The 25660-nt window shown below is 38.8% G+C and overlaps 1 protein-coding gene across 1 annotated transcript in view; it reads left to right on the forward strand.

The window, feature by feature from the left end:
* The first annotated feature begins 593 nt into the window (after positions 1 to 593).
* Positions 594 to 25660, forward strand: part of LOC149184914 (putative galacturonosyltransferase 13) — an 84288-nt gene continuing 59221 nt past the window's right edge. Inside the window, exons 1-3 of the mRNA XM_089417745.1 lie at positions 594 to 1105; positions 1321 to 1373; positions 2100 to 2255. Of these exons, the coding sequence (XP_089273871.1) occupies positions 880 to 1105; positions 1321 to 1373; positions 2100 to 2255 (435 nt within the window). The 5' untranslated portion in view covers positions 594 to 879. The remainder of the gene's footprint in view (positions 1106 to 1320; positions 1374 to 2099; positions 2256 to 25660) is intronic.

Here is a 25660-nt window from a genome sequence, read left to right on the forward strand (position 1 = left end):
CAAAAATTTCAAAACTAAAATGTTTAAACAAAACCATTTAAATATAATTAAAAAACCTAAAAATCTATAAAATGTATTATTGATCATTTATTTTAATTTCTAATAAAAAATTATAAAATTAATAATGATAATTTATTTTAATTTTTAATAAATAAATAAAATAAATATTCAATAATATCAAACTAGGGTAATAATAATTTATTTTAATTTAAAATTAAAATATTTTAATTTCTAATTTATTTAAACATTTATCATAAACTTAATTAGAAAACTAAATAAATCTATTAAAATTTATATGCAATTAAAAATTATACAACTAAAGTTTTAAATTATATTGCTAATGATTAAAATTAAATATCATGAAATTACTTGGTTTTACAACTTTAATAAATTTATTTAATTTGACTGATCTCCATGTGATTGAAAGGCAAAACCAAACCCATATCTCCAACAAAATCCTAAACTATAATAATGATAATTTATTTTATTTTTAATTTAATATTAATATATTAATGCTGAATTTCCTTACAGAGACGCAGTTAAACTTACTGAGTTTGACGGTGATACATAGTAATCAAGTCTAAATTTATTTTAAATTCTGGGTTGCGACCAAGATACCGGTGGATCGAAAACATTCAGATAATTGCTTCGGTAAAATATACTCCGATGGCGACTTTTGATACATAGAAAAAGTGTGCGAAAATGGCGATGAGCTTTTTGTTTTTATTCGGCTCTCGTCATTGACCAGACCTCTTCTGAATGGATCTGTTGTGGCCGCCTTACAGACAGATTAGCCACGGATTTTGACTGTGTTCGCTAAATTCTAAGGCCCAACGGATTGCTTTAAGAATGGTTAACTAGGAAGGACTATGTACTGGAATGATAAATCCCAAAATGCAGGTTCACGTATCTCCTAACATGTCTCGAATCACCATTTCCACCACCAATGGCTTTCTGGATTTTATGAAGGTGAAGGTTGCTGCACGCCATCTATCCTACAGGACCCTCTTTTACAGCGTGCTGCTTCTGGCATTCCTCTTGCCTTTTGTATTCATTTTCACTGCTGTGATTACTCTGGATGATTTTGAGGACTGCACTTCGCTGGGTAACAACATATGACATATGGGTTTTGATTCATTTCTGTGAAAATTGATTTGGGATTATTTTAATTTTTGGGCTTATTTCGGATGCGCACATACTCTTTTCATAGATTCGATGTGTAATGTTCAGTAAACTTTGGGGAGCAGAGTGTTTAGTTAAGATCATTTGGTGTAAGTTGTGTAACAGACAATTGTTTGTATTTGGGTTATTTTTATGCAGATTGTTTGGGGAGATTGGGACCAAGGCTTTTGAGGAGGGAAAATGCTTCACCTGTAAGTCATGCCATCTGTCCCATTCGTTGATCAGTCAGCCAAAACATAGGTTTCCAGGTCATAAATACATGACCGTTATGTTTGAAAGCTTATGCCTAATGTGGTTCTCTTGTTTGTATTCCTGTTATTAGCTTAGGATTGATTTGGTTACCTTCAATTGATTATGTTGTTAGCTGGGGCTTAGACTCTAGAGTGGTTCCTTGTGTTTATTCATCCTTCAGGCTTAGGGTTTAGTATAGTTAGCTTTACTGGCTTTCTGTTTTTGATCTTTTAATGTAACCCTAGGCGTTTAATGGCATTTCACACATAAAAACATGACTATATAACTGCTGGAGCCCCTCTCTGATCTGTCGATACAAGTCAAAGTTCGTCGAAACTCCTTCCCAAATTCAATCGGACCGTGTTCTGGTCAATAAGTTGCCCCATTTTTGCTCAATTAAGGTTCTCTGCTTTTTTTTGAGTGCCTGTTTCCGGACCTTTTAATGGGCTGAGTTATTGCTGAAGTTTGCGTTCAGCTGAGTTGCTGGGTCGAGTCTCCCGTTTGAGATTTCCTGTTGTCCGTGCAAATTGTTGCTGAGTCCAACTCATGTGATATTGTTTTCACATTGTGGTTATGGTTCTGTAGAAGGGCATAATTGTATATGTTTGCCCATTATGTAATGGCTTCTGTTACTCATTGGGGTTTTCAATTCATTGACATTTGAAGATGGCACATGTATGGTGCAGAGAATGGCTAAAGAGATTTTTGGTGTCCTCCTCCAAGTAAACAATAAAGCGCTTCCGGAAGGAATGGTAGTTCCAGAGTCGTTCAATGATCTAGTTGCTGAAATGAGAGCTCATCATTATGATCCCATGACATTTGCCTTAAAGTTGAAGGCCATGGTATGTTCTTGTTAAATTCAGTCTTGGACTTTTCCACCAGTATTTCATATGCTATTTTAGGTTGCTGTTTTTTGTTTCGACTCCCAAGTAGAATAATGAGATTGAGATAGATATAACAGATAGATCAATGCAAATACAATCTGCAAAACTGTAGGAGGTAACGTTCTGATAATGTCTCAGACTCTCAATTGTATCTGAGACCAATGCATTACAAGAAATACTTAAAACGTTTAATTGAAATCATTCCATAATTTACTGAAAATTTATGTGCTGTCCTTCAGACTAGTTCATGGTTACTTGCAGTTTGTACAAGTTGTCATTTTTTCAACAACACAAGATAAATTTCATTCATCTCACAAGAATGTCACATGGCCTGTGGCCATAACTGTGTGGCAATCAGAGCAGCCATAATTGTGGGGCAATCAGAGCTGATCTTTTCAAAGCATTTTGATTTAATTTCTTTTTTCTATTTTACTTCCTCAACCTCTAATTTGCTTTAGCTTTTTCCTCACTGTACCATGGTAAGTTGTTGCAATGCTGATGTATTTACTATTTACTTAACTTGGCATGTTTACAAAAGGTTGCATGCTTTACAACTGGAAATGACTTTAAAGGTGACCATAGTGTTGGCAACTCCTGTGTTGTCTATCCCACAAGAACAAATTTGTACAACCCAGCCACACATTAAGAAATAACAAAGTGAAAAGAGTCTGCATGAACTGGAGTCTCTGGATCGAAGGTTGCATGTTAGGATTGTTGAAGGCTAAGTACTGGGAAGGCTGTTTTTGTTCAATTATTGTTTTCTCAGCTATCCATGCCCTAATTTTCCATAATGAATACCGTTTATCCCCTTTGACGTCCCACCATTGTCATGATCTAGAGTTCATTCTTTGATGAGTGCTACAGAACTGCCACATGTTTCACACCTAAGGTAGGCGTTGTTATAGTGCTCCTCTTCGTTAGTCACCTGTTGCCCTGTTACAAGGCCCACAGATTGAGCCTCTGCTGCTGACAACCAATGTTTGTAGTCACAGAGTTTCTTTGTGAGTTCCTTGATCTGCGTGGTGAGAGAGATTCTTTTTGGAAAATCAGCTAGTCCGGTACTTCTCAAAATGCCATTAGAGTTATGTTGTAGATGGACTTCACAGCGTACCCTTTTTTTGAGGTCTTGGAGTTCTAAAAGTGGCAGCATAACGAAATCACTGGTAATCAGGAGTTTTCAGTGATGAAGTATGGGACTGTGTCACTAACACCTGATGTGAGCACAAAAAATCAAAAGCTAACAAGGAAAACCACTAGGAGCATTGGGGGAGAATGATCTTGCTTAGATTGTGCCAGATATTACTTAATGCTCAGAGTATTACTGCAAGATGATTTGTTCATCTGAATCTCTTGTGCTGAGATCAGCCCCCTTATAGGTAAGTGCATTGGTTTATGAGTTAAAAGTTATATAGACTTGCATAAAACTTATTGTTTTAAGTTTGAGGTCAATGATTTATCTTCAGTAATAATTCTTAACAAGTTAGTGCTAGTGGGGGAGGCCGCCCCATTCATAATGTCAATGATAATTTTGGAGTCCCCTGCAATTTTGATGTCTCAAATCTCTAATTTGGATGTCAGTTTTAGGCCTTTGCATAAAATATGTCCTGCAATATTATTTGTGGTTTGGTCACATGCTCATGCTTGAGCAAATTTTAGTCTTGTCTTTTCTCATGGGTCCCTTGAGCACCCTCCCCATGCTCTGCCTGGGTTTCATTTTGCTGCTCTCCCCATGCTCTACCATATACATTAGAGAGTGGGCTGAACTGGGGAAAGAATCTCAGGTGGGGAGTCTGAAAATTGAGTCCATTCTTCAAGACCCCAACCTTTCACCCATTGCAATTACTTGTCTGTATAATTGATTGCCTCATTTTGATCTTTTGCAGCAGGCCCTAATTTTTTCACTAATGAACACCTTTGCTTTCATGGCTTCCCTTGCCTTAATGGAAGATGATCTTATTCCAAATTTTCCAAGTGACAAACTTTGGAATCAGATTCCATAATTTGGAAATGAAAGATTTTTCCTTGAGAGAGCTTGGATAGTGATTATTCCAGGTGAGGACAGAATCTTCCCAAAACCTCTGGTCTTGTGAGATCCTGTGTGCTGGTACTGGCCAAAAAGGTTTATCAGATTTCTTTAGCTTTTTTGCTATGTGAAAAGAGTAATATTGTTTATGTATGCTTTAGAAGTATGGCAGACATAGAAGGCCTGGATAAACCTTGTGTAATTTCTCTGCTACCAGTGGTTTGTTGTTAGGACTGTAATGTACCTGAAAGCAAATGGCGAACTGATACTTCAATACTGATTTGACCTAAAAGTAAAAGCAGAAATATAATAGACATGAAGCTCAAAATATCAAAAGTAAGAGCTAAAAGCATAAAATAAGTATTGGGGACACTCTCACAAGTTACAACCAAGTAGATTGCACCTGCAAATCTGATTCTAATGGAGGAAGAGATATCTGAGAGAAACTTTGTTGATTAAATATCTGAAATAAAATTTACAAAAACCACTATTTATGCAAAAAAGAGAATGAAGCCCTAACTTAGATATGTTTCTGAACTGAAGCATTGAAGGCTCTTCTGGAGTCCTTTTTTCAACTTGCTAGAAACGTTGGGTTGGCTGATCCTCCAAAGAAAATCATTTAGGTTAAAAACACATGAAAAACATAAAATAAAAAATAAAATAGTCAAAGTGTGGGACCTTAAAACACTATCTTTTGCTTATAAAATACCCCCTCCCCATCCTGAAGTACACAATCAATGTTTCTCATTGCAGTTCACATTTTTAGATTTGTGAGAGTGATTTGGAGCAAAAATAGATAAAAGAAATATGAATTCTCTATGTTTCTGGTCCAAGTGTCTATTTTTCTTAATATTTAGGTTTCTCATAAATTGTTTCCCCATATTTAGATCCAAACTTGTCAAAAAATTTGGTGGATCCATCTCTGTTTGCATTCAACTTAGGACCAAAATAAATCAATAGGATTGAGATGTACATCAAGCGATAATGGCAAAGCGGCAGTGCGTAATTCATCCCTTGAAAATTACAAAGGGCTAAACTAGTAAAAGGACCAAAAAAAAAGACTACAATGAATAGGGGTAAACCCTAGTCAATGAATTAAGAACTGGTGCTATATAATGGGAGAGGAAGGACAAACAGTCATGTGGCTAAAAGATTGATTGAATCATGAATGGAACCAAAAGAGGAAAGAAATTTGTCCTGGTGGTTAGTGGTGTATGTTCCCAAGGAATATTCAATATATGCATTGATTACCCAAGACAACATTCACTCCTCTATTGTTTGTAACAATTTTTTTCTTTGAAAATATAATTCACCACCTTATATTTTATATTATGTATGACACCTTTACATTTAATGTGTTTGTGGCCAAGGATGACGATTGAAAGTGTTCAAATGTGTTGAGATGGAGGTCCAATCTTTTAATCTGTTTTTTTGTTAATTTTTCACTATATGGTAGGTAGATGTGCACTCCTAAAACAAAATCCTAAACTAGGAATCAAACTGTGATTAATCACCTATCAGAAAAACAGATAAAGGAATGCTAGATCTCTAACTACATCAACTTGAAACTGGAACATCAAGTTTAATTTGCAGCACTCAATCAAATCACTCTCTATTAACTGAATGAAAGAATTATAATACAGTAAACTGTAAGATCAAAGCTTCTACTGTCTGGTCATCTCAGTCCAGAATTGTGTAACCCTTCACACCACAGGCCATCCAAAAAGCTCTTGTAGCATTCAGAACAAACTTTTCTTGGTCAGTTGTCCTTTTTTGAAATCAAACTTTATAAATGTCCTCAACTCCAAAAATTTGTGACTTGAGCTTTGAGATTCAGATCCTCTATAGCTGTAGAAAGCTCTTCTACAACTATTCTAAGATCATAGCATCTTCCATATTCTGTTCAGGGAGCGAAGAGGTCATTCTCCACCTTCTTTACATATGAGGCCAAACATACATCTCTCTATTTATCAGGTACTTGTCTATCACACAGATAATCCTTGTTGATAGACAAAGAAAGGACCTTTTAAGTTTCACTGTTTGATCTTCTTCCAGATACCTAGATCTACCATTTTATAGAGTGGATGCTAAATCCTAACAATAGCTCCATATATTTGATACAATTCACTTCAAGAAGAACAACTCGGTGCCAACCTCTTCCTACCACCACACATTCACAAAGGACCACCAAAAGGAATGCCTTATAGTCCCTAGTCAAGGTTCCACACTAGCTTTGTTGCTCCTGTAGGACTTCGGGCCTTGGATCATACCTGTTATTTTGAAACCCTTGAGAGGCACCGTGACACTTCCCAAGATTGCAGAAGAGGACTCTATGTTACCAGATCTCAGACCAACTAAGACTGTTAGGTAGGTTTTGGAGGATTACTAGGAATTGAGGATAATAGACATATACCTGGACTATTCATAGTTGTGTAGGACAGAGTTCATCCTCTAATGGTCAATTGTCCTGATGCACTTTTACAGATCGGAGATTCCATAGATAGTGCTGTACTACATAGGACTTCATGTCATATCCACTATACCGCTATCTTTGTTTACTGTAGTCTTTTACTTTAAAGCTCTTTGAAAATGTCGCACTCAATCTAAACTTATTTTGTTCTGTATGACCACTTGGTCTTGTGGACGGTTAATAAATGCTATTATCCATCTATCTATTGAGTCATATTGACCACTTCTATTCACAATTCGATATTTATATAAATTTCTTTCAACCTTTCTCAAGCTCTTGTCACAAAGTCTTCCTGCTCTTGATTATAAACCATCAGTAAAAAGTAAGAAAAGTACTTCTTTGTAGCACTAATGTAATATATAGGATGTGTTTTTGCTCAAAGGAACCATTAGCTTAGATATACATGAAAGGACATTAAGATTCTGCAGTCTTGGTCCTTAGAAGTGTTAGAATGTTTAATGCTGATTTTTGGTCCTCGAAAGTGTGTTTTCAAAGTAAGTGCATTTACATGCAAGAAAAGTGAAAAAGCTATAAAAGCTATCTTAAGATAGGACAACTTATTTTAGGCAAAGATGAGGATCCATTTTTATCTTCAGGGACCAATTTTGAAACAGTTTTGTATGTTAAATATGTTTTTCCTTCATGTGTGTTCATTGTCTTGTGCATGTGTGCTCTGCAAAATCTAATATGGGAGCCTATAGCTTGTGAGGAAGAAAGTTGAATTTCAGGGTGGTGTATGCCCTCTGGTAGGAGAGCACCAGAAATGTTGAGAATCATTATATGCTGAGTACAGAGAGTTTTCGAGTGTAGCATCTGAGTTTTGGGTGCAACAATCAGTTTTTCTTGTGTCTACCCTACTTTTGTTTGGTAGGAGAAAATTGAAAACACTCCCCTAAAACAGCACAGGGATGGTGCATTGTCAAATTCAAGTATCATTTTGACTAAGATTGGAGCATACAAGCTCAGTAAAAGACATAAATACATATATTTTTATTAATGAATGATGAGTTTTACATAGAAGGGCCCCCGCCTTATATATTGTCTCGGGTGCCTCTTGGTGAAAGGGTGTGATCTTCTGATCGTGCCCCTTTGCCTAATTAACCTATAATTACAAACTTATTAAATTTTTTACATAACATTGCCTTCCTCTTGAAAAGATGCTTTGTCCTCAAAGCATACGTAACGATGGGTGTTGTTGACGAAATGTTTCTGTCTCCCAAGAGGCTTCTTCTTCTGGTAGGTTCTTCCACTTGATAAGGTACTTTTTAATTACTCGAGATCGTAATTTCCTTTCCCTGGTGGTAACAATTCCTTCTGGTTCTAAAACGAACTTGCCTTCATCATCTAATATCAGAAGCATTATCTGTGCTGATTGGTGTTTGCCCAATGCCTTTTTAAGACAAGATACATGGAAAACATTGTGAACTCGACTATTATCTGGAAGGCTTAAGCTGTATGCTACTTGGTTGATCTTTTTGTTAATTTGGTAAGGTCCATAAAACTTTGGCGCTAATTTGTTTTTTCCTTTCTGCTTTAGGGATAATTGCTTGTAAGGTTGAAGTTTAACAAATACCCATTCTCCAACTTCAAATTCTCTCTCTGTTCTATGTTGGTCGACTTGCTGTTTCATGCGATTTTTTGCAATACTTAGATTTTCTTTTAATGCTTGAAATACTTTTTGGGTTTCTTCTCATTGATCCTTAATTGCTGGAACTTTTGTCTTGGTGATGGCTAAGTCCTTCCATTTAGGAGGTTCTTATCTGTACAAAGCTTGAAATGGGGTCATTTTTGCGGAAGTGTGATAAGTTGAATTGTATTACCATTCAGCGAGGTGTAACCACTGAGCCCACTTACTTTGTTTGTCTGCTACATAACAACGAAGGTAAGATTCTAAGCACTTATTGACAGTTTCTGTTTGACCTTCTGTTTGAGGATGATATGCAGAACTCAAATTGAGGTACGTTCTAATATGTTTGAAAAGCTCCTTCCAAAAATTCCCTTTAAATTTAGCGTCTCTATCACTAACAATGACTTTGGGAAAACAATGTAATTTGTAGATATTCTTGCAAAATATCCCAACGATCTCTTTTGTTGAATTTGATTTCTTCATTCCAATGAAGTGTGCATACTTGGTGAGTCTGTCGACTACTACGAGAATTTTGTCCTTGCTGTTAGACATTAGGTAACCCTTCGATAAAGTCCATTGGTATTTCCTCCCATTTCTGATTTGGAATGTTTAAGGAATGGAGTAATCCGGGTGTCCTAATGTTCTCATTTTTGTTAGATTTTAAGCTTTGTTGGTAGTTTTTTGGAGTAACATGCTCCGGATTATCCACAATATTGTGTTCATTCTGTCGACGTTTCAAACCCCAAAGGGGGTCCATCATCAGGACTAAATTTGATAGAATATGAATGAAAGGGGTTGGAGCTTGAAGGTTAAATAAGGAAGATTACATTCATAAGATGAATGAACATTTAAATTGTGGGAGTTATAAGTCAACTCCAACCCTATTCCCAAGGTGATAATGCATGGAGTACCTGTTGAGAGATGACCCACCTTCTTTCAAGAGGAATGTCAGATGGGAGAGAGATTTGATGGGAGCAATGGGTGGGGAACTCTGGCATAATGCTATGTGTTGATCGACATAGGATTGTTGGCTAGTTGGCTGTCAAATGAGGAGAAAATTTATCTCCTTGTGTTACCCACCTTTTAGTCGATAACAAGGCATAATCTAATTATAATCTTAGAAGAGATTGAGACTAAAACTGCATGGATTAAGGAGGTCATAACTTATAAGGTAGGCCAGGAAGATCATTACATTTATCACCAACCACCCCCAATCTTGAGCAATATAGTGAGAATACTCCAAAGTGGACTTGTTCAATGTAGTTGAGACAAGATATGCCTTAAAATTCATAATGACACATCATCTTGTTGATGTCATCTTGCATCAATGAGTATGGTGGCAGGTGTGTCTTGGGTTGAGTGGAGACAGGGAGAGTCAGATTGGGTAAGTATGGTGCATAGGGTGTTGATTGATGAGGATTATTGGAGCAAGATAGATTTCTTATTCAAGATCATCTTACTAACATTTGGGCTTCTTGGAGATGTAGAGGTAGACAAATATTTTTTGGGAGATATTTATGATGGCATGGATACCATGTTTGAGAAAACCATGGAAATTATTACATGGGAGGCTTCCACTCTTCTTTTCGTTAATGCTGGTTTTATAGAGCATGTGAGATCCATCACTGTTATAAGGTGGAATGGCTCTAACACTCCATTGCACACTTTGCCACATGCTCTAAATCCAAAAAATTATAATAAAGAGTTCATTGCTCAAAGCAATGGGAAGATGAAGGCCTTGCATAAGAAAAAGTAGGTGGACAATGGAATCAATAAAACCTTCCATAAGTTGTTTCTAGCTTTTATTCAAACTAAAGCAAGGAAAGAATTTGCTTGTTTTGCCACTGGATTAGAGGACTTTACAGATTTATCATCTTTGGATGAGACGATGTGCATTAACATGGTTAAATGGTGGATTTGCCATGGGAAAATGCTATATATTTGTAAGTCCTACCACTCATGTTTTATCACAAGTGGCAAGCTCTTCATCAATAGAAGGAAATGGAACACCTATGGTTTCATTAATTTCTTGAAGCACAACAAGTCAGGATCGCAAAATGCTGAGAATCTTGTATTTATGCATTCAAACCTACATTTTGTGTCTTGTAGGGTGAAGAATATACAAGTGGGCCTCATAGAGAGTGGAATGTGGATGCCGAATGCTTAAACTTGGAGATCTCTCTTGCTGCGCTTGATATTGGTGATGTAGGATGTGGATGCAAAATGCTCAAACTTGGAACTCATGTTGCACTTGATATTGGTGGTGTGGGATGTGGATGTAGAATGCTAAAACTTGGAAATCTCTCTCGTTGCACTTATGTTAGTGGTGATGTAATCACAATTGGAGTTGCCTCTTCTTCCAATCCATGTTCTAGTTCTACTTAGCAAACATCTTGTTCTATTTTTGTTTGAAGATGAGATGGATATGTAATTGTACTCATCTTTAGCTCGTTTTTAAATCATTTTTAGCACATATAGCCTCATTTATAAAGGTTGATTTTGTATACATAGCCTCATCTATAAAGGCTAATTTTGGATTTTGCATCATGTAATCATTTATGGGTGTTAATATAGACATGAATTTCTTTCTAAAATGTCATTCATGTGTATCTTTCCATTGTTCTTGCAATATAATGTGTTATTTAAAAAAATTACACACACACACACACCTTTTTTTTCAATATTTTTTATATAGCATTTTTTCCTTGATGTACCCATTTTGAGGGGGCCATGTTTCTAGGTGTTCTTGTTTCAGGAATTCATATATGTTTCCATGTTTCTTGGACACACACCTTTTTTTTCTATATTTTTTATATAGTGTTTTTTCCTTGATGTACCCATTTTGAGGGGGCCATGTTTCTAGGTGTTTTTGTTTCAGGAATTTATATATGTTTCCATGTTTCATGGAACTTAGAAGTAGGGGAAAAGATCTTGGTGGACCATGAGTAGGAACTTCACCAAAGACAACATCTCTACGATTAATCACCTGGTGAGTGGAGGGATCATAGGTGTTGGAATTTCTAGTCTAACCCGTTAGAAACCCTTCATGTACTTTCTGATTTATTCCTACCTACTTGTTCTGTTAATTAACAAGTTATTTACCATGTAAATATTGGCAATAAATACAAGTACATGCTCAACACATTACACATCATCAACTGAAGGAAATAGAAACAAGCACACAAGTGACAACGTTGTTTTTGGATTAATGTCCCTGGAAAAACCCAATGCGGGAAAACCGGTGCAACTATTTGAGGGTTTGATTTATTAAGCAGTTTCAGAATACAATCTGGGTGCCAAATCCGGCTCACCCAACATAGAAAAATCTCGGTAGTAGCACCTCTCTACTCGGAAGCAAATATTCCGGTTGAAAACCCCGGATAAACACTCCGACAACTCCACATCTCCAATCTGCCCCACGAAACCCCAGCGTTAGCCCAGCGTCACTCTAGCTTGGCATGCGTCAGCTTTTGGAGGCACTGCATCAGCCCTCTGGCGCTCTGCGTCACCCACATTGCCCTCTGAGGCACTGCGCAGCTCTTGGCTGCCTCTGTGTGAGTCTTGGCTGGCTCTGCGTGAACCCTCGGCTGCTTCTACATCCCTCTCTTCGGCTATTGCGCTGATCCTCTCGGTGCTATCTCTGCCTCTCTGCTTCTGTATTCATTGCCCTTCAGCTGCAACTCTGATCACTCTTTCAACTTTCTTAGGAAACCCAGCCCCAGAAAGCTGACATCTTGATCTCTTGGTGTGTTTTCCAAGTGATCCTCAAGCCTCCTCTTTATACTTTTTCGTTGACAAATCAACGGCAGAGATTAAGTCCCTAATCAACGACTAAGATTAGATCTGACTTGATCCATGACTTTTGGACCATTCTAACACAGTTTTATATTAATTCACATTAATATTTTATTTTCCCTAAGTTTAGACTTAGGGACTCCATTAAAAATATTAATTATTTTAATATCTCCCAAACTGCTTAGAATTGGCCCAAACCCTTTCTGGGTATTGGAGATCTCACGTGCCTTAGCCTCTCCACCAATTTTCGTGGCTAGAGCACATTCGATGCTACCTGAAATCAACACTCCCTCTTAGCGAGGACTGTGCTCTAGTAATACTCCTCACTGAGCATCACTCTGATCATCCGGCATCGGTCCCTGTGCTGATGCTAGGCTTGCTGCCCAACATCCTCTGCACTGCTGCATCCTGTACTGCTACCCATGGCCCTGCCACTGCCACTGCTGCATCCGTACTGCAACTCCCTTTGCATCCGTGCTGCTGCCCATGGCCCTGCCACTGCCACTGCTGCATCTACACTGCAACTCCTCTCATCATGCTACATCGTGCTACCCATAGCACTACCACTGCTAACTGCTGCACTGCAACTCAATTACTGAGAAGTAAGTAACTGATCTCCCAACTCTGACATCTCCGTCAGGCTAGAAACACTCCTGATGCTGAAGCTCCCTCTGTCATTGACAAGTGCTCCCTCTCTGACCTTTGCGCTGTTGCAACAACTTTGTGCATCTCGCACTGTTGCACACCTCTCTGTGCCATCTTGCACTGGTGCAACACTCCCGTGCCTCTTGCACTGTTGCAACCTGCTAGCCTCACGCTGTCCTAGGATTCGTGCATTGTAGCTCCCTCTGTCGCTCCATCCACATCTGTCTCTACCAACATCTGCCAGTCTTGCTACTCATCTTCGAGGCTCCCGTAGCAAGGTCTAATCTAAGAGGCTGGGTACCTCGAGGATCCTACCCCTCATCGCCTGTAGTCCACCAGACTACAGCTCGATGTCTCCCCACTTCTTCTAAAGTGGAACATGAGCACTCATGGCACAATCATTGTCTGTCTCCACTTCCTTCTCTACCCTTGCTGGCGCTGCCTTGGTCTCGGAGGCCTCTTCCTTACTCTTCTTCCTTGGACATTGGGTCGCATAATGACCCAGCTCCACACAGTGGAAGCATTTGACCTTAGAGAGGTCCTTCTTCTTCTGTTTCTCCTGGTTTCCCTCAGATGCTAGGGCAACATCTTCCTCCTCCTCCTTGATTCTGATCCTCTTGCCGCTGCTTACCGCCTTGCTCAATCTTCTAATCTCTTCTTGGCGAAGTGCAGCCCACATTTCCTCCCAATCTGGAAGGGTCGCCTTGCCTAGTATGCTATGGACAAACACCTCCCAATCTTCTGAGATTGCGTTTAGGGCTGTTCTCACCATTAATTCTGGATCCGACATTGCCCCTATGGAAGTCCGCTGATCCCGGATCTCCTTGAATCGACCAAGGAATGGGTCAATCTGTTCTCCCTTCTTCATCTGGTATGATCGCGACTGATTTTCTAGTAGCATATTCCTCTGCACAAAAGTATGCTGATACAATTTGGTCAGGGCCTCCCACATCTCTTGTGCCGTGTTCTTCTCGACAAGATGTGGTACTATATGATCCTTGACCCCATCAAGGATGATACTCTTAGCCCTCGCCATTGCATCCTTGTACCTGTCGTTATCAGCTAGATCAACTAGGATAGCTATCGTCCTCAAGGCGAAGTGCTTGACACGATTCCTGTCTAGTACTGATAAGATTTTGGCCTTCCAGACTACGAAATTTGAGGCTCCGTCCAGTTTGTCCTGGTCTCTTACTCCGTGTAGTGCCATTTCGCTTCTCCTCTACTTCCCTCCTGGAAGTTCTCGGTATGACTCCCTCTGAGCCTCGATTTCCCTCCTGGAAACCCTTCTGCCAATGTCGAGATACCCCTCTCCAATCGTCTGTGAAACTGCAACACTGATTTGGATTCCTTGGCTAGAAATCCACCTCGACAGCAACTCCCTTTACCTTGGCCTTGCCCTGTTAGGTACTGTTTTGACTACAGTACCCCACCAACTTCACTCTGCAACTTACCCATAGCCTCCTAAACCCCAACACACTGAAGGTTAGAGCTCCTAGGCTCCGCGTAATCCCGACATCGACAAATCAACCTCCTTAGCCAACTGCGTCATCCCTCCTGGCCTTTGTGTGGCTCTGCGTGAGTTTGCCTTTGCCTCCCTCAGCCTCTGCGCTACCTCTTCCTGGCTCAATCTTGATGATACAGGCACTACGTCACCCCTTCCTTGCTGCTACTCTGCTAGGAACAACTTCTGTCACTTGGGACAACTGTTTTCTGTTGCTGCTGCTCTATTTGGCTGATGTCCTCAGTTCTCTTGTGATGTGCAACCACGCTCTGATACCATGTTGGAATTTCTAAGTTTAACCCGTTAGAAGCCCTTCATGTACTTTCTGATTTATTCCTACCTACTTGTTCTGTTAATTAACAAGTTATTTACGTAAATATTGGCAATAAAGACAAGTACATGCTCAACACATTACAGATCATCAACTGAAGGAAATAGAAACAAGCACACAAGTGACAACGTTGTTTTTGGACTAATGTCCCCGGAAAAACCCAATGCGGGAAAACTGGTGCAACTATCTGAGGGTTTGATTTATTAAGCAGTTTCAGAATACAATCTGGGTGCCAAATCCGGCTCACCCAACATAGAAAAATCTCGGTAGTAGCACCTCCCCACTTGGAAGAAAATATTCCGGCTGAAACCTCGGATAAACACTCTGACAACTCCACATCTCCAATCTGCCCCACGAAACCCCAGCGTCAGCCTCTCTCTGGCCCAGTGTTAGCCCAACGTCACTCTAGCTTGGCCTGTATCAGCCTCTGGAGGCACTGTGTCAGCCCTCTGGCCCTCTGTGTCACCCAAGCTGCCCTCTGAAGCATTGCGCAGCTCTTGGCTACCTTTGTGTGAGCCCTGGCTGGCTCTGCGTGAACCCTCGGCTGCTTCTACGTCCTTCTCTTCGGCTATTGCGCTGATCCTCTCGGTGCTATCTCTGCCCCTCTGCTGCTGTATTCACTGCCCTTCAGCTGCAACTCTGATCACTCTTTCAACTTTCTCAGCAAACCCAGCCCTAGAAAGCCGAAATCTTGATCTCTTGGTGTGTTCTCCAAGTGACCCTCAAGCCTCCTCTTATACTTTTCTCATTGACAAATCAACGATCGAGATTAAGTGCCTAATCGACGGCTAAGATTAGATCTTGCTTGATCCATGACTTTTGGACCATTCTAACACAGTTTTATATTAATTCACATTAATATTTTATTTTTCCTAAGTTTAGACTTAGGGACTCCATTAAAAATATTAATTATTTTAATATCTCCCAAACTGCTTAGAATTTTTCTGGGTATTGGAGATCTCATGTGCCTTAGCCTCTCCACCAATTTTCGTGGCTAGAGCACATCCGATGCTACCCCAAATCAACAATAGGGGCAATATCTTTGGAAAATTTTGCTATAGCCTACTAAAGTGTAATAGGGTTTTAATAGTTCCGTTATGTTTTTCCCTCCATTAGGAGTGTAGGTCCATGTACTTGATCCAAAAGTTCTGAAATGCAAAAATGAAGGTTTCCCTACCATTTCTCATAGGGAATCATATCTTGAACATGTGTGGATGTTTGATTGATGATGTGGGCTTCATTAACAACTATTTTTTCCTAGAATGTAAGTTTCATTTGCTTGAAGTGAAGAATGCATCGAGCCATCTCCATAATAATCCTATTCTTCTGTTCAACCACTCTATCTTGTTGTGGAGTGTAGGGAATAATTCATTGCCAAGTAACATGATGAGAAATGAGAAATATTTTGAAAAATTTGCTAGTATTTTTACCTTTGACATCAATCCTAATACACTTATTCTTTCCCCGTGCTTTGAATTTCCACAAAAGATTTAAATTCTTTGAATTTCTCAAATGCGTCATCCTTGGATTGAATTGAATGGTATATAATTAAAGGAAGAGGGAAAAGTCATCAATAAAGGTCAGGAGTACTTTGCCTTCTCCCTAGAATGTAAGCTTCATTTCCTTGGAGTGAAGCATCCATTGAGCCATCTCCATAATAGCTCTATTCTTCCAAACGACCACTCTATCTTGTTGTGGAGTGTTGGGAATAATTCATTGCCAAGTAATATGATGAGAAATGAGAAATATTTTGGAAGATTTGCTGGTATATTTACCTCTGACGTCAATCCTGATACACTTAATCTTTCCCTTGGATTTGATTTTCTACAAAAGATTTATATTCTTTGAATTTCCCGGATGCATCATTCTTGGATTGAATGGTGTATAATCTATGTTGCATTGGTTTTGGGGATGGGGGAATGACGAGGACAGGTGGATGCATCCTTGGGACGGCTAGAGCGCACCCCCAATTTTTTCAGGGGACAACAAATATATATATGTGTGTGTGTGTGTGTGTGTGGATTAAAAATTCAGAATTCACTATTAGCATCTGTAGTTGCTTTAAGCTTATAAGCATAACAAGCTATTTTATATAGTATTATGCACAACCCTTACACTTGCCAATTCTAAAATATATCGAGTAACTTAAAAAGGTTGAGTGACTTTCCATTATTGGCTGCTAGACATGAGTAAAATGCAGTTTAGCTTTAGGAAACTTAAGTGTGACTATTTTCAATTTGTAATAAAGTCCATGAACGGTCTATGAGATAGAGAATTGTCTCTATAGCAACTTTTCTTCATATTTCTTGTTAATGATGATTATGCTAAATGTAAAAGGCATCCCCTTATCAAGAATTTTGCAAACTTCTACAACTGTATTGAAAACCACTAATAGATACTTTGATTTTGTAAAGAGATTAGATTCATATTTCATTAAGAAGGTGATTGAATGGGAATTTTTTCAGACATTTAGTACCCAATCCAAGTCACTACTATCTGATTGTTTTTCACAATGCTTGAGGTTGGGATGGTGGAAGCATTGGAATTGAATGACTCTTGGAAATCCATGTACAATATGTAAAAGCTGAGATGACCTGAAAAATGAGAAAAAGCAAGAGCAATAACCACAAGGATTAGCCCTTTGAACTGTTGCATTTTCTGTTTTCTTGACATAGAGGCTTTGCTATTGTAATTTTGTTGTTGAAAATACAATATTTAAATTACTAGCAAGTTAGCAACCCAACTGAAACCCATCATCATACAAAACCTATGTTTTGGGCTGCAACTTGTACAACAGATTTATAGATTCAATGCAATACAAAAATAATGGATGGGAAAAGTGATCATATTGTCCAATCATCAATGTCCATGATTGTCAAAATTGAAGATATATGCCCATATTATCCTTGAAATCTGCTCAGAATATCCTTGAATTCTTTCCAGTACATCCTTGAAATCTATCATGAACGTCCCTGAAATTTGCCCGGAATGTCTTGGTGATTGCAAGGAAGTCCCCAACAATTTGTGGACGTTTCCTAAGTGTCCACAAGTCCGTGGAATGCGGGAATGCAGGGTACGTGTGTTTTTTTAGGGGGGATGGGTTCCCGTGCAACAAGTGTATAATCAAGGGAAGAGGAGAAAGTCATCAATAAAGGTGAGGAGTACTTAGCCTTCCAAATATAATAGGAGGTCACAGGCCCACAAATATTGCTATGGATCAACTGAAGATGTTGAGAAGCTCAACTTACTTTGTCCTTAGGAATATTGATGATGTTTCCCCAACAATCACCCGTCACATAGACCACTAGGTGGTTCCAATTTGTGGAAGGTCATCAATCATATGTAGATGGCTCATATGTGAGAAAGATCCAAATTTGGTCTGACCCAAACATTGATGCCATAACATGCTGGCAAAATAACATGACACGTCCTTCCCCCTCGTGTCATGTATTTCATGTGGGTGACACTTGTCTGACATGAGTTTGACTCATGTCCTGTTCGTAGGTTATGAGTCTGAAATTTGGACATGTGTCTATTGAAAAAAACATCTTAAAATCGATTTATTGCCTCATTTTCACACAATTCAGTCATAGGTTTGGAGCTTTCAAAGCTTTTGGAGTGTAGCTAAGGGTGCTTAAGCAATGTTAGAAAGGATTCAAAGTGTTGGGAAGTGGATTACTCCAGCCCCTACTAATTTGAGGGTGGTTCTGACCTCATTGGGTTTCATGTGGAGAAAGTAGAATTTTAGATCCCACTCAAAATCCAGCACACTAAGCAGTTTTCAGGATTTTAGGATTGGAGGGATTGCAATGTTTCCATTGGAGTTTGTCATGTATGAGGGTATGGAACTAGGATTTAACCCTCTATGTACCTTGATGTTGGTCGCATATATTGTTGAACCCCTCTATCATGACCCTAGTAAAAATGTACCCATCACTCAAACATAATCTCGATTTGAAATGTTAAGCTTTTTCTATCTTTTTTTCATGCTTAGAGGGTGATATTGATGATGAGGATCCCAATATAGGCAATGATTTTGATGACTTGTAATACAAATTATTTATTGTAGCATGATTTTTTTGGACTCTACAAGCCATTTAGGGCCTCTTGTTGATGTATTTTTGGTTCAAAGATGGAATGCACTCAATGCTATTTTGGTTATATGCATTATTTGCATGATTGAATTTGTATCATCATCATGTAAATGTTTTATATATTTCATATTCTATGTGTAATTCACTAATTTGCTATATTTTTTAATATATAATTATATAACATGTCCTCCGTGTCATGTTCTGAGGGGTCATCGTGTCATGTGTCAGATACTCGTATTTTTGTGTCCTTCGTGTTCTATGTCCTCATGTCATGTGGCTTAGCATGCTGGTGTCATCTGTATTGACTACCACAGCAATAACTCCTTTCTATTTTGTGGAAGGAGTCTTCTTTGTTTATAGATATGATCAGAATCAACAATATCTTGTGGAACCCACTTTAAAACCATCACTCATGTCCTTTATGACCCCAGACCCATTGATTGACACAAAATTCTCCTTTTTATTGGTGTGAGTGATGTGATACGTAGAAAGAAGACTTGGTCAAGTTGGTCCAACTCCTTAAACATGGAGAACATCTCCAAAGTTGGTAATGTTAATAATGATATCTTCACAACTTGAAATTAGTTGAGGCTGAGTTATTACCAATAATTACTTTCTCTTCTTTGTGTTGCAATGGATAATCAGAGAGTAGGTGCTGGTGTTTGGTCATATGCTTGATAGATCCATAAACAACAATCCATTCCTGCAAAGAAGGGGGGAGCAAGATGTGCAGTGCACAATCAAATGTGCATTATGAGAAGATCCAATAATATTGTCAAAAAGTCCTTGCTGCCCACCCTAGGTCTTGCAAGTTCTTCAATCATTTCAAGATGAATGATGCTAGATTTGAAAGCACCTCCCTCCTTATGAAAGTGGCTGCCTATGAAAATTTTCTTCTTGGAGTATTTTGAGTTTCCCCCATTAACTTACTCATGCTCATGCTTGGAAGAGGTCAAGGTAGCCTTTGGATGGATTTGATCTCTAGGGTGTAATTCTTCCATATTCTTCAATGTGACTTGATACTGGATAATGTAATACCCCAGTCTTGATCCTTGGAATGTGTTGGATCAGATCATGTTTAAATTGTAAATGCATGGTTATAATGATAGGAGTCTATGTGAGGTTAAATAAATGACCTCATGTGTAAATGATGTAAATATGTTTGTATGGACCCTAGTACATAGCTCATGGCCAAGCCCCAACTTGTGAATGGATAGGTATGCAAATGTTGCAAATAGACTTCTATGAGTAGTATGCACTGCATGGTAGGCTCACCACAACACACTAGAGCTATGTGAATGTTAATGCTGGAATATAATATATAATTGTTCAAGATGGCTATGGAGAGCATAAGAGAGTCTAAGATTGCACACGAAGAGCAGAGGAATGGGCATCTATGGAAAAGTAATTCTCTTTTTCCAATTACGTAAGATAATCTCTTTCCCATCATGTGCATTAAATGAACTTATCCACCTCCATTGAATTAGAAAGCTAATCATGGATGCATGTATAGTTTGGTGAGGGAATTTACCTCACATAGTTATGGAAGAACGTGCAAAGTGCAATTTGTTTGGGAAAATGTGAAGAATACTTCATTCTCCGAACTCGTGGGAAGTCGTTCCATTCATTCCTCGTACACAATTCTCAGGTTGCACTACCCATTTTGTTATGCAATATCCAATTCTAAAAATGACCAAATAAACCCTTTAAAGAGGGATTTGCAGACCTTGGATGAGAGATAGGTAAGCTGGAGATGAGCATATAATATGGACAAGTTAGAAAGCCTTCACTGACTATTATTTGTTGATTTTGTCTGTTTGGGAGCGCAAGATCATTTCTCTTAGGTTATTCTAGAAAGCATTCAATAGATTGGATTCTTTCTACCTGCACTGAAGAGTAATGGAGGGGAAGGAATCCTGAGGGGCTGTTGAGCAGAGAAGGACCTTCCCTTGTGTTATGTAGGGTAGTGGGAATGAGTGCCATGGTTGTTTGCTAGTTTGATGAGGTCCCTAGAGTGCTCTGTTGTGAGCATATTGGCAGAGCCGTGAGAGAAATTGGGTTGGGTTGAGTGAGTTGTAAGCTTGTTGTTGGATTCCTTTTCCCTAGTGGCCTCATAACTCGACTTGGGGGTGGCATCTACATTGGATACTTATGGTTGGGTGGGAAATGGCTTGTATGCAGCCAATTTCTTGAACCATTCTTGGTTAAAAGATGAGCGTTCTGTCTTTGTTTGTATCTTTGCAATTAAATTCTATTCTTTGTTATGGAAATGTATATATTATGCATGTTAGGTGTGTGATTATGTTGAATCCTGCAATGAATTTTGTCATGCCATGTTTGATTATTCTGATGCAATTTTACTATTTGCACCCATGCGTTTATTTTAATCATCGCGAGTCTCTATGGAAGGCCATACCTGCTATGTTATGGGGAAAAGGTCTTTAAAGCCCCAAAATTTTAATACCTTACAAGTGGCTCCTTGTTCCATGGCAAGGAGTACATGAAAGGGGACATCGGAGATAAGATTAGCAAAACCCTCCTTGAGAGTTGTGTATCCTTCAAAAATAGTGGGATAGTATAGAATGCAATATCAAAGTATTTGAATGTTGAAGAAATATTATCCAGAACAATACTTGCATATTCTGAATCTGTCTCTGCTGTTCCTATTGATGTAAGTATATCAGGCTTTACATTTTAAACCTCCCAGTTTACTTCTTAACACTTTCAAAGTTACCCATCTTGAGATTTAAAAGTTTGGTTTCAAGTCTGTTGATCTAAGTAGTGTTCAGAGTTCCAAAGAGTTTCTTAAAGGTATCCCATATTTCCTTTGCACTTTCATTGATCATGGTATGATGAATCAGATCTTGCTTGATATTTAGGGTTGTTAGTTCAAGGGATTTATCCCTTTGTAGAGATATTAGGCGAAGATTGTCATTGGCCATTGTAGGAAGCGGTTGTTTAGATACAGCCATACACCCTTACTTGAAAGAAGAGAAGTCATTTGGTCTGTCCAAACATGACAATTTGTCCCATTAAATTTGGAAATATGCTATTTTGAGTCCATCACGTTTGAAAGGAACAACAAAAGCGGAAGGCTTTGTAAAGTATAAAAAAATTAACATTGATAGACCCAAGAAAGGAGAGGTACCAACAAAGAAGGGAAGTCATTCGGTCTGCCCAAACATGATAATTAGTTCCATTTAATATGGAAATAGGCCTTTTTGAGTCCATCAAATTTAGAAAAAAACAACAAAAGAAGAAGCTTTGAAATTTCTGAAAAGAATTGCCTTGATAGACCCAATAAAGGAGAGGTATCAATGACTTAGTGGAAACAAATATGTAGTGGAAGATAAGAGTGCGCTCACCACATGCTATGAAATAGCATTTTAAAAACCTAGTGAACCCTAGAAAACCCTAAAAAGGGCATCAGCCTTAAAATAAGTTGGTAAGTTGAGTGGGTTTCAGTTCTCCTCCACTCTAATCCCATGTTGAGATTCAAAAGTGCTAGCAAGAGAATCAAATGAAACGAAAATCAACTCATGTTCTCAATGGAGAAAGAGATAAACAACATTAGTGTAACCAAGGGAGGTGCAACCCTGGTAGGAGGCCTTGAGGAGGTTTGCAACGTCTGTTGTTTGAGGTTCACTGCCTCACACATGTAGAGGGTGAGACAACTGTGGTCAGGATAGCAGATAAAAACAAAGGGAGTCCCCTGAATCTTGGCAGAAGCAGAGTGGAATCTCCCACAAATCTCATGGTAAATAGGGCATCTGAAATGAAATATTCTTTGGATTCAACCTCCCCCATATGACATAACTGACAAATTTGATCTGCATGCTAAGCTGTGATGATCCAATTCAACCTGCAGTTCTCAAGAGCAATGCCTGAATTGCCAAGTGGGAAAATGTAAGACTGCAATATTGTAGTGTTACTCACCATATTCACACGGGTAAATGACCTGGGTCTTGAGCAAGGTTCAATTCTTGTATGTACTTCCAGATATTCATTTTATAGACCGATTTTTACATATCTTAATTTCAGTTGCATGCTCAAGATACCTTTAACATTTGGAATTATTTGAGAATCCCCTTCCACAAATGAGGTCTTCTCAGCAAAGAAGGGTCTATCCCTAGAGTGGAGTTTTATATAACATAATTTGATCATGGATCCTGTGCAGTGGATCCAGCTCTGTCTGTCGGAATTGTCCCATATGCATTCAAATTGTAATGCTGTGACAAATTGCTGTGTCTATCTGGACAGAGATTCTTGCTCTTGACAATCATGCCAAATTGATTTGGTCAAGGATGGTGGTCACAAATACTTTTAGATTCCTTGACAGCACAGACATAATTGCAGAGCAGCATGCATGACAACTTTTGTGTTGGTTTTTATTGTGGTTGGTCACTGTCAATGGGCAAGAAGTTTGTTTCAATTCAGATTGATTAGTGTATGATTGCAGCACATGCAAGTTGGTCCTACAAGGGAGACACAGCCATAGCCTCAGCTTTTGCAGTGTCTTGGTTTGTGCCTTGGGAAACTGTTGGAGGAAGTGGGGGGCTGGGCCTTGTAGTCCTGTGAAGTCAGGTCTGGATCGTATTGATGATAATGGGGAAAATGAAGTGACTACAGTGCCTCTTGGTGCCAGTGCTGAAAATTTTGGATTGGCTTTGAAGACTGCCACCAGTTCATCATCCCTTGGAGCTTCATGTATTTTGAGAGATTTTGACTTGAATGATGACCCCACTTTTAATGATATCCGGGATGACTTGATGCATCAGAACTTTGGCTTGTTTTCCCGGCCTGTAGTTGACTTGAGAATGAAAGGGCTGGTCATCAAGTTGTAACTACCAATGTTGTCAACAATGCGATATTATCTCGACGTTATCACCATGTCGCGGTTTTTTGGAGTTGACGATATTATTGGCCAATAATATCAACAATCTTTTCCGTGCGAAAAATATCACAATAGTATCATAAAATTCATGAAAGTATGACAACACGATCCAAAAATTTGTCGATCCATGCCCAGGTCTGTTAATAAACTTAATTTTTGGTTTTTTTTGCCTCGTTTTGCAAACAGAGGCCAGGGGTTAGAGAGCAGAGAAGTAGGAGAACGAATTTCCTAGGGCGAAGGAGGAGAAAAACGGCGATTTTTAGGAGCCCTCCCGCAAATTTTTGCAATGTGGACCAAGTTTCCTCAACAGACTGTGCACTTACAGATATGGGCTTCAAATTTAACTCTGTTTTTTTTTTTTTTTTTTTTCTTTTTTGCCTTGGGTTTTAGTTGCCCATTTATTTACCATGAATTTGCTAGGGGGGAGAGGGTGTAGTTTTTTGCAATTATTGTTTCATTGAGTGGAGAAGATTTCTTGATTGTAAAAATGCTGACTTTTGCTTTTTGTGACCTAGCTTCAGTCTTACATTGAAGGTTGCATGTTGTGTGGGGAGCATATGACAGGGGGAATGTCCTGATTGAAATACCACCTTGCACAAATTTCGGGACATGACATAGAACTTTGCCTAGATGCATCTCTAGAAATCATTCGTATTGCCATCAAATCACTCGAAGATAAAGATTCTTCCAAAAGTAACAAGGCAGCTGTGAAATGTCAAATTGCAAGGGGAGGAGTGGAGGCAAGTGAGAGTGGTTCTTCAACATCACCTTCTACAATGGCTAGCCCCACGTCTACCTCATCACTTTTTGTTCTTAGAACCATACATGGTGCACAACCTTCTATTAGATGAACACTTAAAGGAAAGGAGAAGGAAGAAGATGACAAGCTGGTTGGTAGGTGTTTTCTATGGAGTGATATTCCCTTCAACGTTGCCAAGAACATTCCATTTTACCAGGATATATTTGATGCTATTGCTATTGTTGGGCTGAGGTACAAAGCCTCTTCCTATGATGATTTGAGAGGGCCTATTCTTCAAATTGAAAAGGCTGATCGCATCGCTAGATTGGAGGAATTTAGGGCATCATGGGAACATACTGGATGCATTGTGATGTTGGATGGTTGGACGAATCAAAAGGGTAGAATCTTATTAACTTCTTGGTTGATTGTCCCAAGGGGACAATGTTTATGAAATTTGTTGATACGTTTGCACATATCATAGATGCACGATTGTTACGTGATTTGTTGGATGTGTTCATTCAAGAGGTAGGTCCACAAAATTTTGTCCAAATCATAACGGACAACGTTGCAAATCATGTTGCTACTAGTAGGTTTCTTATGAGAGGTATCCTAACTTGTTTTGGACACCTTGTGCTGCACACTTTATAGATTTGATGTTAGAGGATATAGGGAAAATTCATTATGTCAGGGATATTGTTGAGTCATTGAAGAACAAAACAAAATTTATATATAATCATGCATCTGTGCTTAATTTGATGAGAAGATGCACCAATAACAAGGAGTTGGCGTGTCTTTCTATTACACAGTTTGCCACTAACTTCATATCTCTTCAATCTCTCATGAATTCTGTGTGGGATGTGAAGAACGTGTTTCTTTTAGGGGAATGACGTGCGTTATCTTTTAGCTGCAAACTAGAGGGAGAAGCCATATGTAGGCTAGTTTTATATCAGGAGAGCTTTTGGGCCATTATTGAACCTTTGGTTAAGGTTCTTCAATTGGTTGATGGAGACAAGCTTGCAATGGGCTAACTTGTATGAGGCCATGGATAGGGTCAAAGAAGCCATTCATAGCGATTATGAGGATAAGGGGATAAGGGGTTTGAGAAACAATAGTTGATGTGGAGAGTGATTGATGAGCGATGAAACAATACTCTCCATACTCCCATTCATGCTGCAAGGATCTACCTCAACCCCATATTTTCTTACTCTGGTTTCAGATTTGATGTTGAGGTGATGGATGGATTC

The sequence above is a fragment of the Pinus tabuliformis genome, chromosome 3_2, assembly GCF_031772625.1.
Source record: "Pinus tabuliformis cultivar Carrire ecotype Pingquan chromosome 3_2, CPIR1, whole genome shotgun sequence".
Classification (NCBI taxonomy): domain Eukaryota; kingdom Viridiplantae; phylum Streptophyta; class Pinopsida; order Pinales; family Pinaceae; genus Pinus; species Pinus tabuliformis.